Genomic DNA, 18,122 nt, shown 5'->3' on the forward strand with positions numbered 1-18,122 from the left:
GCCACTCCTCATAGAGCTTGTTCTCCAGACCCTTGATCATTTTAGTCACCCTTCTCTGGAACACTTTCCAGCTTGTCAACATCTCCCTTCAATTGCGGTGCCCAGAATTGGACACAGTGTGATTCCAGGTGTGGTCTGACCAAGGCAGAATAGAGGGGTAGCATGACTTCCCTGGATCTAGACACTAGACTCCTATTTATGCAGGCCAAAATCCCATTGGCTTTTTTTAGCTGTTGCATCACATTGTAGACTCATATTTAACTTGTTGTCCACAAGGACTCCAAGATCTTTTTCACACGTACTACTGTCGAGCCAGGCATCCCCCATTCTGTGTCTTTGTATTTCATTTCTTCTGCCTAAGTGGAGTATCTTGCATTTGTCCTTGTTAAACTTCATTTTGTTAGTTTCAGCCCATCTCTCTAATCTGTTAAAATCATTTTGAATTCTGCTCCTTTCTTCTGGAATATTAGCTATTCCCAATTTGGTGTCATCTGCAAACCTGATGATCATGCCTCCTAACCCTTCATCTTAGTCATTAACTTTCTAACTAAGCCTTCTAACTAAGTATAGGTCAACTTCTTTTACTATCATGGATTTCCTGAGACAATAAACATTTTTTAACTTTACAAGGGCATCCAAAGTAATCACTAATACACCACCAGACTTGCTATGCTCTGCTTACTCGATCAGATATCCCTACACAAGATTTTAAAATAGCGACTGTGATTAATGTTCATCTCAAATGGAATTGTATCATAGACAATGGTGTTATTAGAATTAAGTTGTGTTTTAAACCTTTATGTCACATTCATTTCTTTTTTTCAGGTTGCATTAGCCTTCCATCTAAGGGTACTTTCAGTATATACAGTAGAGTCTCACTTATACAAGCTAAACGGGCCGGCAGAAGCTTGGATAAGCGAATATCTTGTCATGCAACCAGGTAACAAGTAATAGCTTCTGAAAATCCCTCTTTTATACAACTATTAAAAGTGCAGGAGCTATCACCAGTTTTCACATCTGGGTTAGATGTTCATGAGAAAAAGGAAGAAGGAGAATGAATGGGTCATTGAATGTAATCTAGTGTGATATGTCTAAGTTTACCAGGTCAGGACTGAGCCAGAAACCTTGGAACAACTCCTTATTATATCATAGGAGGTGGACCTTGTTGATGTTAGAAGATGATGTTAATAAGGATGTCAACAGTGCAAAGTAGAAGACTGTAGGAAAAAAGGAGGCTCACATTACAGGTAGATAGACTCAATCAAGGAAAGCATTATTATCTTTTCTAATGAGTCTGAGTATTCCTTGCCTAAGAAAATCCTATATAATTCACGGGGTCACCATGGGGTTGCAAAACCTTCAATTAGGTAATTGTTTATTAAGCTAAGACTGGCTGTCTATTGTTTTCCTATCAGAAAGGCCCAGTGAAGAACCAGATTGGAGTTAACTGTCATGAAGTCAACTTCAACTTATGAATAAAAGACCTCCATCCAAGCCATCCTATCTTCAAAAATCAATGCTATAGATTCAGGACTGTCCATTTGGAACGTGGTCTTCCTGCTAGCTTCCCAAGCATTATTTTTTTTTCTAATGAGTCATGTTGTCTCATGATATACTCAATGCACAAGTTTAGTCATCATGGGCTTGATTTCCACCTGGACTTTTCTTTCTTTCTTTCTTTCTTTTTTGCAGTCCATGGTATCTGCAGAACTCTCCTCCAGCACCACATTTCAAACAAGCTTGTTTTCTTCCTACCCGCTTTCTTCACTGCAGATATAGTTTTACAAAAATAATGATATTTAAGTGGGAGGCAGGAAGTCCTACAATGGCAGGCTATCAAAAGCGCTTGTTTACCAGGAGCGTAGATACATTTGACCTGCAAAAGCCCACACTGAGAGCTTGCAGAGAGGACCGGTGAACCAGTGGCATTGTGGTGGGATAATGGAAGATAATATGTAGTTTACTAAATCTTTCCTGCAGTGATGATAACATAAGATAGAAAGAGAACTCATCCTCTCTCAGAGGGCCAATCTACATCTAGGAAGACTTTATTTTAAGAAATATGAAATAAATCCTCTTTGAAAATGAACCTTTTTGATCTGGATACAGGCACAGTCTCTATGGAAACTCTACAAGGCCATTTCCACAGCATGTTGAGCTTCCTACCCATAGCAAAGAGGGAGGGAGATAGGGAAAGAAGGAAGCTGAAATATCCCCTTGAAGACACAGAAATGGAAGAAGAACTATAGGTTAACCCACCCCATGGATAAGAAAATGCAGAATGCCAGGCATCCTGCCGTCAAAAACAGTAGCTACCATCTACTTCCTTTGCCAAATTCTCCCGCCTACATGAGTGCAGATGACAAAGGGGCTTGTGGGTAAAGAGCACTCTCCCGCTTTGCAGTAGCACATGGAACATGTCATCCATCGACGCCTACATCATCCACAGCCCTGCCTCCATGTGCGTCAGCAGTTGCAGCATCCTGCATCTCCCATACACCTCGTGCATGTGATGAGCAGGTCTCTTGCTCAGGAAAACTGGCATGCTCAAACTGATTCATTGGCATGCTCAAACGGATTATAGCAGGCATCACTGAAATTGTCCATAGTCAGCCTCCCTTATTATGATAAATTTGGCCCTTGTTGTTAACTTTCTTCACATTGACTTTGAGTTATGGCAGCCCTATAAATGAGAGACTTATAAATCATGTTGCCCCCAACAATCCTGCTCAGGTCCTGCACATTCAGAGCTGTGGCTCCCTTGAATGAGTCTATCTGTCTGGAATGTAGACCTTTTCTACTGTCTTCCACCAAGCATTATCATGTCTTCCTAGTGAAACATCTCTTCTCGTGATATGTCCAAAGTATGATAGCCTTAGTTTAGTCATGTTGGCTTCTAGGGAAAGTTCAGGACTGATCTGTTCTAGGACCCATTTATGTGTTTTTGAGCAATCCACAGCATCTTCAGGACCTCGGGGAGAAATGATGTGTAGGAATCTGCTAGATTATCCAAGTGATTCTATGGTATACTTGCTCCAGACATTGCCATAAATTTGCATTGGAGGACAAAGCAAATACAGTAGACTCTCACTTAACTGTCACTTGTGGACCTTGGTAGATGCCGGATAAATGTAGTTTCTTCTTGTTTGAGAGTTATTATTATAAAAAAAGCTTAACTAATACTATACCCCATACTGTACCATACCATACCATACACTCTGTATTGACATATTAATATTGAAATGCAATAATTAAAAGCAAATTAAGACAAAGACAACATTAACTTCATATAACATAGTTTTACTGTATTATAAAAACAACTTTTTATTTCAGGTTTATTTATTTATTCTTTGACATATTTTTGCCAGTTGTTTGAGAATCTACTGTATCTAGATATCGTCTCTAGGCCCTCCAGTGAAACTCTATGGTATGCTGGGACTGGAATTAAAATAATTTAATAGCATTCAGTCATACAGGTGGTTTCAGGTAATCGCAGTCCAGCCAAGACCTTGTCCCTGTTCTTGTTCTCGTTGCTATTTGCTTTGCAATTGCACAGGGCTATGCTAACGTAGCATTATACCATAATGGCTTTCCAAACAATCTTTGACAACAAGCAACAGATTGGATTTAGAGTGTGACCAAGTATAGTAATAGTATATACATGGCAAGCAGATCTCTCTACCAGTAAATTATTTGCCTGAATCAACCACCTCATTCTGCCTCAGGGAGAGCCAACCCTGTAATATCACTTGATAGCACTTCCATGTGGAATTTGGATAAAAGAAGGGCAGATGTTATGAGCATTGGAGGAAGGGAGTTCTGAGGTTTCTTCTTCTGTCCTAAGTAAATTATTAATCAGTAGTTATTGGAATTTCCCCAGGAGAACCTTTGCACTCATTCCCTAGTTCTTTGTTTGCTGTTGCAGAACTAGAAACAGAAAGTGAAATCAGAGCATTTTCAACTTTTGTCCCTTCATTCTGCAAACAATAAACAAGGCGTTTTGTGGCAAAAGTTTCAGCTTTCTCCTAATATAATTTAACTGCCACTGCTACACTTCTCAAAGGCTTCAGTAAGGCTTTTTAAAAGACGGGAAAAACGTGATCTTGTCCTTCTGCCCTTAAAGAGGCGTGTATTTGCCCTAAGGAGTCTTCATGAAATCGCCAGTTAAATCCAGGTAAGTGTCTCCAAAATTTGATCTAAAGGCACAAAATGATATTTATTTGACAATAAATATATACCATTATAGTCACCGATTATTCTAAGGTCATCAATGTATCATGATTCCTTTTTCCAATGTTGCATAAGGAATTATTTAGTACTTCCTTGTACAACACAGTTTTTACCAGACTATGCAGTGCCAGCTAGAGAATACGCAGATACAACTCTGCCTCTGGACCCAAACACCTACTGACTGGTTATCAGGATGCATCTGGAGAACCCCCAAACTAACACCTCTCTAATAGTCACTAGACTCCAGGATTTCTGTACAAACATGCTGGTGGAAATTTATTCTCTGCTAGTGTCAAAAGGTGCCAGGTTCTAATACCAGGAGCGGAATAAGCGCCCGCTGTTAGCCCCAGCTCCTGCCAACCTAGCAGTTCGAAAACATGCAAATGTGAGTAGATCAATAGGTACTGCTCTGGCGGGAAGGTAACAGTGCTCCATGCAGTCATGCCGTCCACATGACCTTGGAGGTGTCTACAGACAACGCCGGCTCTTCGGCTTAGAAATGGAGATGAGCACCAACCTCCAGAGTCGGTCATGACTGAACTTAACATCAGGGGAAAACCTTTAACTAGTGTCAAATAGGATCTTGATCTTGGTTCACTGTTGCTATTGATGATGATGATGATGATGACGACGATGAAGATGGTGACGATGTTGATGTGATCTAGACCAGGGCTTCTTAACCTTTCTCAACTTGCAATCCCTTTTTACCCTGGAGATTTTTATGCAATTCCAGGTATATAAAGGACTAGCTGTGCCCGGCCACGCGTTGCTATGGCGTTGTCTGGTGGTGTTGGTGAGAACTTGTTGAGGTAGTGGTGGTATTGAATGTCTGTTGTATGGTTGTCCTTATGTTTAGTAAGCATTTGGTTGTTTGTGTACTGTGAAAGTGGTGAGGGTAGAGGGGGGTCTATGTCCCTGTGTAGCATTGTATAGTATTTATACGTTGTCCATGTGTTGTGAATGCTTGGATTGTGTTCTGCTGGGCTGGATGGCCCTTAGGAGTCTCTCCAAACTCTTGTGCCTGTCCCCTGGGCTAAGTGGGTTGCTAGGAGACCAAGTGGGTGGAACTTAGCTTTGTAACTGGCAGCAACTGGATAAAAACAATTATTGCTCTCCCTGTAATTAGGACTTTATTTTTCTTTTCTTTTTGTTGTATCAACCTAGAGCCATGGATGATGGGTTGTATTGTCAAATTTCGAGGTTGGGGGGCCTGTAGTTTAGTTGTTTTGTCCGCTGCCCTGATGCCATCACTCTTTTATATATATAGATGAAGGGGAGAGAGACAGGTAGCACAGAGATATGTGTTGCACAAAGGAGAGAGCAGAAGGCAGGGAGAAAGACACATGCAGTAAAGAAGGAAAAGTGACCCCAAATACAGCTGTGGCAACCCCATTTGTGGTCCCAACCCACAGTTTAAGAAGTTCTGATCTAGGCATCACTAGATCCTCCAGTGGAACTCTTCCCACAGAAGCATACTGTACAATCACCTGGAGGACCTAGAAAATGCCCAGGGAGGATACATTTCATCAGACGTGGGTAAATGAAACCGCAGGTATGAGTACCGTGGATATGGAGGTTGTGTTGTATATGATCTTGATGCAGATGTAACACTCTTGATCCAACTTCAATTCCTAAGTGACTAGGGTTCTTGGAGGTTTCGCATTCTTGGGGTTGCCACTTGTTAAAATTGATTTGGCAGTAAATAACAACAATGGACCACAGGGTTATGCTTTCCACCCCTTCATTTAGCCTGTTCTTACTCTCACATATTAGACTCATTTTCAAGCTACATAGGAACCAAGGTTTGTTGTGACCTTTAATTTGAAAGCAAAGAGGGACAAAGAACCAAGATTTGCAATGACCATTAATGTGAAAGCAAATAAATTTATAACTTTGTATTCTTAAAACATAAACTTATCTGATTGTTTAATAGTTTTTCTACTTGTGGAAACCCTTGTATTGAGCAAAATATACACCATCTCCAAGGGATAATCTCCCATGGATGCATGGATATACTGTCTAATATTTCCTATATAGAGTCCGTGTTTTATTGAGAATGTAAATGCCCTTGCTTCACTATATTTTCTTTCACTTCCTTCTATTCCTCTTCTCCATCTCCACCCTTCCAAATGTATTTTGCAACCAGGAGGGCTTCTAAAAGTAGTAGTTTTGCTCCTTTCCCCCTCTTCTCCTATGGTCAATTTTGTGACTATAGTTGCCAATTATTTTTCTGGCAAGGCTTCTGTGCCTGTAACAGCTGTTGGACTTGCAGATATTTAGGGGTAGAGCTTTTCTTGGCAGCGATGAATGGCACTGGCAGTTGGGAAGTTTCCTCTTTTGGATTTCTACTGTCATGGCACTGTTGAAAGCGCAGATAACCTGCCAGGAAAACATTGGGAATGGTATTGACAACTGGAGGATAAAGTTGCAGGGTGAGCAGATGGAGTTTTAAAAAGAGAGTGAGTTTTGCATACTTATTTTTACAAGAAACGTCAGTAGGTACAGATCTGCATCACCTTCCTAAACATTAGGAAGAACTCTTTTGCTCTAAGAACTGTTTGGCAATAGGATACAGAGGCGGTAGACTTCTCTGGGGGTCTTCGAACAAAGATTGAAAGCACAATGCAATTAAAAACACACAAAAAGAAAATACAGTATTAAAATAGAATTAAACCTCATGTATTATGTATTTATTTATTTACAGTATTTATATTCGGCCCTTCTCATTCTGAAGGGGACTCAGGGCGGATCACAGTGCACATATATATGGCAAACATTCAATGCCATTATTAGGCATACAACACATACAGGCAGATAGTAGAGGTAATCTAACATTTTCCAACTTCCGGCTTCATGAGGTTATGCTTCATCCCAGCCACAGGGGGAGCTGCCGCTTCATCCACTGTGACACTGAGTCCTTTTGATCGTAGTACTTCCTCCTTGCTCTTTGCTCGCCTGCAGTTTTATGGTGTCGTAAATTAAATTAAATTAAATTAAATTAAATTAACCTGCTTGCATTAAGCAGTCCCTAAATTCTCTGCTCACAGCTGTAACTGTTTTCAAACTGCTTAGATGGACAGTAAGCTAGGCTATTAAACAGTCGGGAGCTCAATCCAATGTGGGCTTCGAACTGATGACCTTTCAGTCAGCAGAGATCTATTTCTACTGGCTATTAACCAGCTGCTCCACAGCCCGGCCCTGTAAGTCTAATATATCCTAATATATTAATATATCCTTATGTATAAGTCTAAGGCAGGTGGGAACTAAAATGATGGATTTTGATATGACCATGTTGCTTCTTTTAGGTTTTCCCAGGATGGACTAGCGTTACACCTTTTGCCACTCTATGTAGAATAAGAGTTGTTTCTTTTTTTTTAAGAAATAAGATATAAGACACATATTTGCATTGATTTACAGATAAATTGACCAGGTTTTTGGAGGCCTTTTAATTAAAATTTCTATAGTTGTCCATGAGTTTTTAAGTAATTGTAATCATAAGGCAATTCAATTAAAATACAATTATGTAGTCCCTTCCAACTCTAAGATCTTTTGCAATGCCTTCTTCTGCAAAATTATTAAAAGCGTGGGAGCCTCCTCTGCCTTTGCATATATGGCTGGTCCAGCAAACATTGCCTTCTGAACATCAATGGAAATGTATGTTTTCAATCTACAGAGTGGTAACCATGGCAATTCAAGCATGAATGCCTCAATAAAACTCAATTCCGAAAAGCAATAGAGTAACACCTGTGGACTCTCTTTAACCCAAGCAGAGCTTGCAAATGAAGGTTTGTATTATGAGGTCAGGCACAAGTACTGACTCGACCCAAGAGAACAGAGCCATACAGGAGGTGGTACAAATCTATCCTGGACTTGCCTTAACCTGCTTGATACCCTGGAAGATTTTCTATCATCATCCCCACTCAAGAAATTGACAGAGACAAAGGGAGTCTTATTTCCTGTCATTTCATAGAGTGGAAAGTGAAAGTCATAATCCTTTCCCTTAAGAAAAAAAATGCAGGGTTTCTTATTTAAGGAGGGGTTTTTTATTTTTCTAAATCCCCATTATGTTCTGTATATCTAGCTAAAATGAGAGAAATTCAATAAATAGAAAATGAATAAAATGAAGTGTTTTCTAAATCTGCACTCTGATTTAAGATACACCTTATGAAAGGAATATAAAGGAAAATGGTCATTCTTATACTGATCACTTTTTAAAATTAAAAATAAATCAGTAACCCTCTGTGGTATCCTTTTCGTCTCTCCATGATGTTTCATTCAAACAGAATAGAAGAAAACTGTTAATTTGGCCCTCGCATGTTGGGGCCCTTCCTATCAGTCTTTTAGAAGGGTACTAACCAGTAATATATACCCTCAGACATTTCACAGGTGAAAACTGGAGCAGGGGTGAGTGGAAAGAAGATAGAAACTGAGACATTTTAAAGACAAGCTTCTGCTCTCCGGCTTATCTGTTCTTCCCCGTTCCTAATTTGAGCCTTCTGAACAAATTGTCAGACCCATTCTCCTTTTCATATCATACAATACAACCCCATTATCTGAAGGGGATATGTACAAAAAAAGCCCCAAGATACATAAAACTGTGGATAACAGTGAACTCTCTATTTTAACTATACTTGAGTCAGAACTATACCATAAAATAACATTAGAGGATTTAGAGCAGGGGTCCCTGAACCAAGGCCCTCCAAGGTTATTTACCCAACTCCTGTTGTAAACTTGACTTCGGGTTGCCCTAAGTCTGAAACAACATGAAGGCAGACAACAACAATCCTAGTTAACTTAACTATCTCATCAACCAAATGAAGGTCCATTGAAATACTGGTAAGTTTATGTCGGTTAAAATTGTTCTTCATTTTAAATATTGTATTCTTTCATGTTTTTTGCACTACAAATAAGAGGTGTGCAGTGTGCACATGAATTCGGTTTTTTAAAGCTATAGTGTGTGTGTGTGTGTGTGTGTGTGTGTGTGTGTGTGTCCCAACAGTCTGAGGGCCTGTGAAGTGGCCCTCTGTTTAAAATGTTTGAGGACTCCTGACTTAGAGAATCCCAGAAACTCTTTGGGGTCATGAGCCTTGTGACCAAATTTTTGAGGGTATTTTTGGAGTGAAGGCTAATGATACCATGGAAATTAAATCTGTATTTAAGAGAGGTGGGTCATATTGTACTTCATGAAGCTTTAATAATATTTTTTGTTTCCTTCTTGATCTCTGACACATGATCACTCCTTCTACAACAAACAGCATAAAGACCATGCAGTTCCTCTTGTGAGATGCAGCTTATGTTTCACATCTAAATTTTGTGGTGCATAGCTATCCATTCTTTTTTAGCCATTGACCCTGAGAAGAAGAGATGTTCTGTGTCTCCACAAGAAGGTAAAAAAACAACTGCATTGGATTATCGTTTACAATATCTTTATTTTATAATGAAAAACAATATTTAATGGTATTGTTATATAAAGTGGAGTCAGTTTATTAAATATAAAGTTTATTATTTACAATATATTTCAACACGTGTCTCTTTATCAAGGGATCCCCACCCCCAATTTGGTTCTAACCCTTTACAAAGGGAAAATAAAAATAAAGCTACAGAGGGATATGCAACTTCTGCTTTATCCAGGATACTCATAAAACAATCTTGGGAGCAATACATTCATGCAGTTGCCCTTTTCTTTGTTTTCTAGGTCCGCTTTCAGTATGTTCTTGAGTCTCCTTCTTATTGTTATGCTCTTCAGTCTCACCCTCTGTAACATTTCATTTCATAACTTTGATTCTCTCTCTCCTCCCCCCCCCCCCTCCCAATAACTACAGTGACTACATCCATGTTGTCATTTGTGAAGCTAAAATGGATGAAAATAAAATAGAAAAGGAAGTGGTTGATGGGAAACCAGAGTTGTCATCAGGGCCAGAATTTCCAGCAAAACACATACAGAGTGAAAATGGTTTTGGTCTTCCCCCAAATTCTCAACCTTTCAATAACCAATTGACAAATGAGTCAAAACCATTCACCAGGACTTTCGAATTCATATTGAGTTTCAGAAAGGGTTCAGTAACATCTGTCAAGGAGAACTCAACTGAAACTAAGATGGATGAAAAGAAGAAAGAGGCAGAAGGGAAAACTGAGTTATTGTTGGAGTCACCATCACCAGCAAAAAGTGAAGATAGTAGTGATCATACCAAAACTTCTCTGCCTTTTCATAATGAAGAGGAAAATGAGCCAAAGACGCCTTCCAAGGATCACAATCCAATTTTCAACTCCAGGAAGAATATGCTATCATCTTCCAAAGATGAATCATCTAAAGTGGAGATGGATGAGAATAAGACAGAAATAATGGGGAACAATGGAAAAACAGAGCTGCCACCCAAACAAGAACTTCTGGTAAAATCCAAGCAGAGTGAGAATGACAATTGTCTTCCTACAGCATCTCCACCCTTGAACAATTCCAACAACAGCATTCAAAGAAGGTCGACCTTTATGATTTTTAGTTCTGCCAGTGTGAAAACAGAACGTGCAGCGGTCTCTACAAAAAAGAATAACCGTTTCTCATTCAGATACATGACAATGAAAAAAGGTAATAACCAGGCCAAGAAAGAAAGCAACAACATTCCCAAAAAGGATGAGGAGCTTGAAGGAGAAGAAGGTGTTTTGGAGGAACCACTGTCTGGTAAGAAATCGACGTTTCTTTTACATATTTTTTACGTTGTTCCAACCTACATAAGAAAACCTGGATGCTGGAACCTCAACTTTGAGTAAGCATTCCTTTGTGAGTACAGGTTGAGTATCCCTTATCCAAAATGTTTGGGATTAAAAGCATTTCATATTTCAGATTTTTCCAGATTTTGGCATACCTATACACACGGTATATAATAAGATATCTTGGAGACAACCCAAGGCTAAACCCAGAATTCATTTATGTTTCATGTATACCTTATATGCATAGCTTGGAGGTGATTTTATATAATTTTTTCAAAAAAAATGTGTATGAAACAAAATTTGTGTACATTGAATCATCAGAAAGCAAAGGCATCACTATCTCATCCACCCATGTTGATAATTTTGGATCTTGGAGTATTTCAGATTTTGGCATTCAGGATAAGGGATGCACAATTTGTATCCCAAAGCATGCTATATTTACCATAACAGGACAAGTCTGTGAAACTGGGTTGAACAATGTTGCCATTGTTCTAGATAACGTCAACACTATAAATCAAGTAAAGAGTTTACATTTATGGGACATTAATTGCTGAATGTTGCTGAGAGGGCATATACAAGGCCTTTTTAGGGATGACGGTAGCTTGCATGGGTTGAGTGAGGCCCCTCAGTAAATAACAAAATACACATCAAACCATCCTTTCGGAACATAAAAAGCCACAACTTTATTGTTTACAGCTGTAATATGGTTGGCATCACCACATGGGTTCCGAGGCATCAACCAACCTGCCTGTTGATTAATGGAAGGTCTGAGCCAGAGCCTTGGAATGACAAGGGAAGCTACAGTTTAAGAGACAAACCGCCTATCATATGACCTCCCTTGCCACAAGGATATGCCATAAAGTAGTCTGGCCACTGTATACTCCTTGAGTCCCCACCTAAGATGCCACTTATTTCTCCCAGGCATAGCCATTCCACTTCCTGGATCCAGGTTCATGCTAACCACCCCCTAAGCCATGATAGTAGTAAAACATAAACCCTGAACATTGTATGTGACCTGACTACATAGGCTAGGAAGAAGTCAAATGCCCTGCAGAGAACTCAGCAGAAGGTTAAATAATCTGAAGACTTACCCACTGGGGTGCTTTCACTCAGGTCAGCCTCCCCAAAGGGAAATGGCACCTAACCCCTATGGCTTGATCTCATTGACTGCTGCCAATATCTCCCATTACAACTGCTCCATGCTTGGCCACTTGAGCCAAATTGTTTTCAGGTTGTGCACATGGCCAGCCCCAACTCAATTCCCCCATCTGCCCCACGAAATGCCCCAAATGGTAAGTTGAGAGGTCTGTTTGGGGGAACAGAGTGATGTCCATCAGATAGTAAAACACACAACATTTCACCTTTGCACATCTGGTTGACCAGTTGCTATTCACTAATGCACAAATGTCATGTACTTCTATGAATACTCCAGCTTCTGGAGGTTGCATTTTAGCAAACACATTAGAGAGGAAATCCAACTCTCTTTTATTTCTCTCTATATGAGAGAAAGATGCTAAGGAATATTTTCCAAAATAGGCAAATAGCCAGCGGAACAGGAAGTAGATATCTCTATATATATTTCTTACGAAAATTAGCAGAATAGTCATCACTATTTGCATCTGCATCACATTACATCATTGCTAAAAGCTCATATATCTTTGTGCATGCATATTAGTAGTCACATGATATAATAATTGACATATTAACATCTCTTCCCTGGGCATGCTTTTTATCATTATGATAAGCTCTAGGTTACTCTAGTTCAAAGTCTACCTGTTTATTGGCTGCATTGTCATTGTTTGTTTTATGTATTAATTTATTTACAAAATTTATATTCCACCCTTCTCACCCCGAAGGGAACTCAGGCTGGATCACAAAACATACATATGCGGCAAACTTTCAATGCTGCTTATACACTGACAAAACAGACAATTGTACATAGATAGAGGTATATATAGACTTTTCCTGTCTTCAGCATCTTGGAGGCTTGTGCTCGGTTCTGGCCATGAGGGGATGCTGTTGCTCCATCTCCCTGTTGAAGAGCTTTGTTCGTGTCGCGCCCGGGGCAACAAGAGCACTAAGAACCGACACACGGAGGCCAAAAACTATCTAATATCTTTATTAAGAAAATATGTAAGAATAATAAAAACAAGTAGGAAATATAGTCCAATAAAAAACCTTTCAGGAAAGGTCAGAAATAGTCCAAAATTATATTGTCCAATATTTTATATTAGAGTCCAAAGTTGCAAATCAAAACCGAAACACACTCTATTTGCAAGCAATAGAGTGGGGAAGCGTCCAAATTCTCTCCAAAGTTCAAAGTAAGTCCACAGCAAGAACTGGAAATAAGGCTTGATACTAGGACAAGGTCCAAGGCTGAAAACAAGGCAAGATAGTTCTTGAATACTTGGCTAGACAAGGCAAGGCAAAGGAACTGGAGTTGCGGACTTTGCGAAGTCCACACTTGGCTGGAAACACGAAATCACTCTCGAAGTTGATCTGTTGACTCCGCACAGAATTCTTCATGTCGGGCACTTTTAACTCAGTCTCATTTCTCTACAAAGCAGGTGTCCTGAGTTTCCTTTCCCAAGGAAAAGGAGAGCGAAACACATCTCCCTCCAGATGCGTTCCTCCCTAGAATTTCCCAGGGGAACATGGCTAATTAACGTCTTGTTTAGTTGCTAATCTCAAGCTTCTCCGAACCTGCTCTTTCTCACCCCTGCCCGCCGCATAGAACTGTTTCCTAGGAAAAGGAGGGGAGGCAGTGGGACAGGCCTGTTCAAGGTCTTCCTTAATGGGCTCTCGGGTAGAATCATCAACGACAGGCATCTGGAAAGATTCCGGCTCTTGCTGAGCCGGCAAAAATCCCCTGTTTTCGTCCTCATCAGCCACAATGGCGCTGGGATCAGGACTCCATGGCCCATGAGACATCACAGTTCGTAAACTTCCTCCTTGATCAAATCACCAGCATTTTTCTGGCATTTCCTTATGGGTGCCTTAAAATACCTCCTCGCTTTTAGGCGGTACCTATTTATCTACTAACATTTTGCTTTTGAACTGCTAGGTAGGCGGAAGCTGGGCTAAAGGCCAGGAGCTCACCCTGACCTGGGCTTTCAACTGTCAACCTCTTAGTCGACAAGATTTACTTTAGCTGGTGGTTTAACCTGCTGTGCTAAAGCCCAGCCCTGGTTCTCCTTTCTTGTCTCCTGCTATGCTAAAGCTCGGTCCTGGTTCTCCATTCTTAACTTCTGTCTGGTACAGACACTTGATATCTGTTTATATGCTCCATTACATGTCAAAGAAAACACAATCAAAGAGCCATCTAAGGAGCCTTCCAAAGGAAAACACCTCAAGTTCATTGCTTTAGTCTTTTAAATTAATTTTTATTTCTTTTTTATGGTGTCCCCAGACTTTTGTTCTCTGAATGAACATGATACCATTCCAAGTCTTCCATGCTCTCACGGTCCTTTTCTCTCTGCCCCCTCTTGTTTTCTTAGTGCTGGAAATACTTGGAATTATCCAGGAAAATCAGCTTTTGGAGGCATTGAAAAATATCAGAGTTTTGGAAATACAACTCCTGTCTGAAAGAGATGCCAAGAAATATGAAGATGACTCCAAAGAAGACATCAGAAGAATGAAAGATGTTAATTTACTCTATGATTCCCTCTCTAAAAAAATCCAACAGATTGTGGAAAAAACATTGGACCTTCCCAGTGTGGAGATGAAGAAATTAATCCCAGAGATGGTGGCTTTAATTGAAGAGGAGGAAAAGATTCATTCTGGAGTGATAACTATCCCTGTGCCTCTTGACCCTGTGAAGCAACTTGGGTTAGCCAGAAATTGGAGAAACCTTTGGGAAACAGCTGTCAAAGACAGTGTGAAAATGAGAATCCATAAACTGCCCATACCACTGAAAGAAGACAATCCATCTTGGCTGTCTGTATATTTAGGGTTTCTCAAAACAGTCATAAGAGATGACCTGTTAAATATCAAACACTACATACAAAAATTCTATCCACATGATTACCATGTATGTGATACATACCTGAAGGTTTTCCATGAAACTGTCTCTTTGTGCTTACAAAGCATTCTGGAAAAGGAAGCAAGCTGCCTAGAGTTAAGGCAATTCCATGCTTTGCTCGATTGGGTCATTAACATATACTACAGGTGAGTTTTCTATTCTTTAAACTCTATAGCTCTCTACAATCATTCTATGTTTAGAAAAGCTAGTATAATGTGAATCAAGTTTGATGTACTTCTCTCCATTGCTGTTCTCCTATAAGAGTGTTGCTCTTGGGGAAAGGGGAGAGGCAAAATTGGGCATTGCTCCTTGAAATAAGAATTCTCATCCCCCTTGAAAATATATTTCAGCCCCCAAATTTCTCACATCGTAGAATGTGAGGCAATGAAAACCATTCCCTTCTAGAAATCAGATGTTTGAAGGGGTCACTTTGTGCCTTTTCTTTGAATACCTAAAGCACTGTACAGTAGAGTCTCACTTATCCAAGCCTCGCTTATCCAAGCCTCTGGATTATCCAAGCCATTTTTGCAGTCAATGTTTTCAATATATTGTAATATTTTGGTGCTAAATTCGTAAATACAGTAATTACAACATAACATTACTGCGTATTTAACTACTTTTTCTATCAAATTTGTTGTATAACATGATATTTTGGAGCTTAGTTTGTAAAATCATAACCTAATTTGATGTTTCATAGGCTTTTCCTTAATCCCTCCTTATTATCCAAGATATTCGCTTATCCAAGCTTCTGCCGGCCCATTTAGCTTGGATCAGTGAGACTCTACTGTATTTAATCAATTCTGAGACTTCCACTGATTTCAATACCACTAACAGAATAAAAATATAGATATAGATAGGCACTCACAATTCTAAGATGCACTCTGTTTTTTGAAATGTGTATATGAAAAAAGTGCATCTTAGAATCAATGAAACACAGTATATGCTCTACTGAAGTTCTAGATTGTTGCATTGCCAGAAATTTGGAAACCGAAGGAAAGTTCATTTGTGGGGGGCACAAACCTCACTGGGAGGTAATTCTCTCATCCCACCCCTCCAAATCCTTGTAGCTTCCCTCCTGATGTACCTTCTACCCATAGATGTTAATGATGAATATTTTTACTCTGCATCTTTACAAAAGTGTGATGCTACTTTAACTGCTAAGGTTACATCCTATGAAGTCTTAAAGTTTTGAAATTTGGTGAGGTAGTTAGGTTTATCTTTGCTAGAGAAGCCTAGTTCTTCCTTGAACTAAGGCAGTAGAGCTCACTGGCATTGAAATCATTTCACCAATCTACAAGTTCTGAGAATCTGTAGGATGAAGTCATGCTAGTTAAACTGGAAGCAAAAGGCTATAACTGTGCTGCATTGATACATTCTGGTGTGAATCCTATTGTTTAGTTTCAACTGGAGTTCCATTGACCAAATTGGTGTCAATGATGAGTCAGAACCCTGTTTTTCCAGGATTGTAAAGCTTTATTCAGATTCATTGACCTACTGAAATGGGAGCTATCAGGCATTACTTTCTGGATAGCTATCCATCAAGAATTTTTACAATTCTTTTTCTGTCTACTTACATTTTGTTTTCCATTCTTAAATTGAGAATAAAGTAACCACTTTGGGAGGCATTGATTTGGCATTTGGACAATGTGGCCAGACAGAGAAGTTGATGTTGGAGAATCATGGTTTCAGTGGTGATGGTCTTTGCTTCTTCCAGAATGCAGACCTTTGTCTACTTGTTGTCCCAAGAGATTTGTAGATTTTTTTCAAAGACAAAATTGATGGAATCTTTCCAGAAATCAATAGTGATGTTTGTGAATGGTCCATGTTTTGCAAGCATACAATAGTTGGGAGGACAATAGCTTTATAAACAAGGATCTTGATATCCCTACAAAACGCTGTCTATTGTTATGCAGAAGTATGTGTGTGAGCATAAGAGAGCTTCTCGCTCAATTCCCACGCTCCAGATATTCTGTGCTTCAGATATTCATTCTTGCATTATATTTGTCATGGATGTCTACAGTCAGGACTTTTGTGTGAACCCATCTCTATATATTGTGCGTTTGTGCCTTCAAGTTCCCTATTGACTCATCGCAACCCCATGAAATCCATACAATCTTCTTAAGGCAAGTCATAATGAGAGGTGGCTTCGCCAGTTACTTCCTCTGAAATATTGCCAAAAGCACTTGATCTACACTGGTGTCTCCCATCCAAGTACTAACCAGGACTGAATTAGCTTTCAACTTCAGATAGAATCAAATGCCTTTAGAATACAATTTTTACAATGACCTGGAATCATAATGATGCAAGATGACTAGGACATGGGGAGACCCAAACAAATACTGGGTCTCCATGTATCTTAGGCTGCATCTGCATTGTAGAATTAATGCAGATTAACACTATTTTAATTGACATGTCTCAATGTTATGGAATCATGAGAATCCTTCCTGTTATCCTGTCAATACAATTCTCAGGACCCCATAGCATTTGAGCCATGGCAATTAAAGTAGTATCAAACTACATCAATTCTTCAGTGTAGATGAACCCACAGTGGAGAGAGGTCAGTGTTTATTTTAGATTTTCCTGGGACGGACTAAGGTCTTGACCTTTTGTCACTTTGTTCAGAGAAGGAGACTGATCCCTCTTTGATAACGGTTAAGGAGAAATACTTACATGACCTGTGGATTCGTTGGCCCAGTTTTTGGAGGTTAATTTTTGACAGAAATTTCTAGGCATAAGCATACATATATATAGTAACTCACTTTCAAATGTTTGAACATCATTCTTCCCCTGTCTTTAAAAAATTTTTTTGGCATGAGTTAGGAGACAGGAAGCTTTGGATACGGCTTGGTTATCTTCAGTTTCCCATATGAAATGAAGCCAGTGAAAATTGCCAGGGCGTCAGCAAAATGCATTGTATTCAGAAAAGGGAAAAAGGGAAGAAGTTAAGAGAACGCCAGGGCCACATGATTCCATGTCAGAGTTCAGCAGCCCCTTCCCACCTTCCTTATTGAATTGCTCTGCTGATAAATTGTTAAGGCTCACTTTCCAATTCGATTCTGAGGAACCTTTATCCTCCCCATTCACCCTCCCATCCCAACACAGAAAAGACATTTTGCAAAGCTCAGCATCTGCTAGGAAACATTTCCAGGAGAAATCAGAAGCATGC

The 18,122-nt window shown here is 39.6% G+C and overlaps 1 protein-coding gene across 4 annotated transcripts in view; it reads left to right on the plus strand.

Annotated features, from left to right (window-relative positions):
• Nucleotides 1–3,918: 3,918 nt before the first annotated feature.
• exoc3l4 (exocyst complex component 3 like 4) overlaps nt 3,919–18,122 on the plus strand; it is a 57,562-nt gene continuing 43,358 nt past the window's right edge. Inside the window, exons 1-4 of one of the 4 annotated variants that reach the window (XM_008115740.2) lie at nt 3,922–4,174; nt 9,486–9,617; nt 10,053–10,906; nt 14,433–15,102. In XM_008115740.2, the coding sequence (XP_008113947.2) occupies nt 9,595–9,617; nt 10,053–10,906; nt 14,433–15,102 (1,547 nt within the window). In that variant the 5' untranslated portion in view covers nt 3,922–4,174; nt 9,486–9,594. Of the gene's footprint in view, nt 4,175–9,197; nt 9,618–10,052; nt 10,907–14,432; nt 15,103–18,122 lie in introns of those variants that run through there. The other 3 variants (XM_062968515.1, XM_008115739.2, XM_016995508.2) reach the window with 3 other exon arrangements.

The sequence above is a fragment of the Anolis carolinensis genome, chromosome 1 (assembly GCF_035594765.1).
Source record: "Anolis carolinensis isolate JA03-04 chromosome 1, rAnoCar3.1.pri, whole genome shotgun sequence".
NCBI lineage: Eukaryota > Metazoa > Chordata > Lepidosauria > Squamata > Dactyloidae > Anolis > Anolis carolinensis.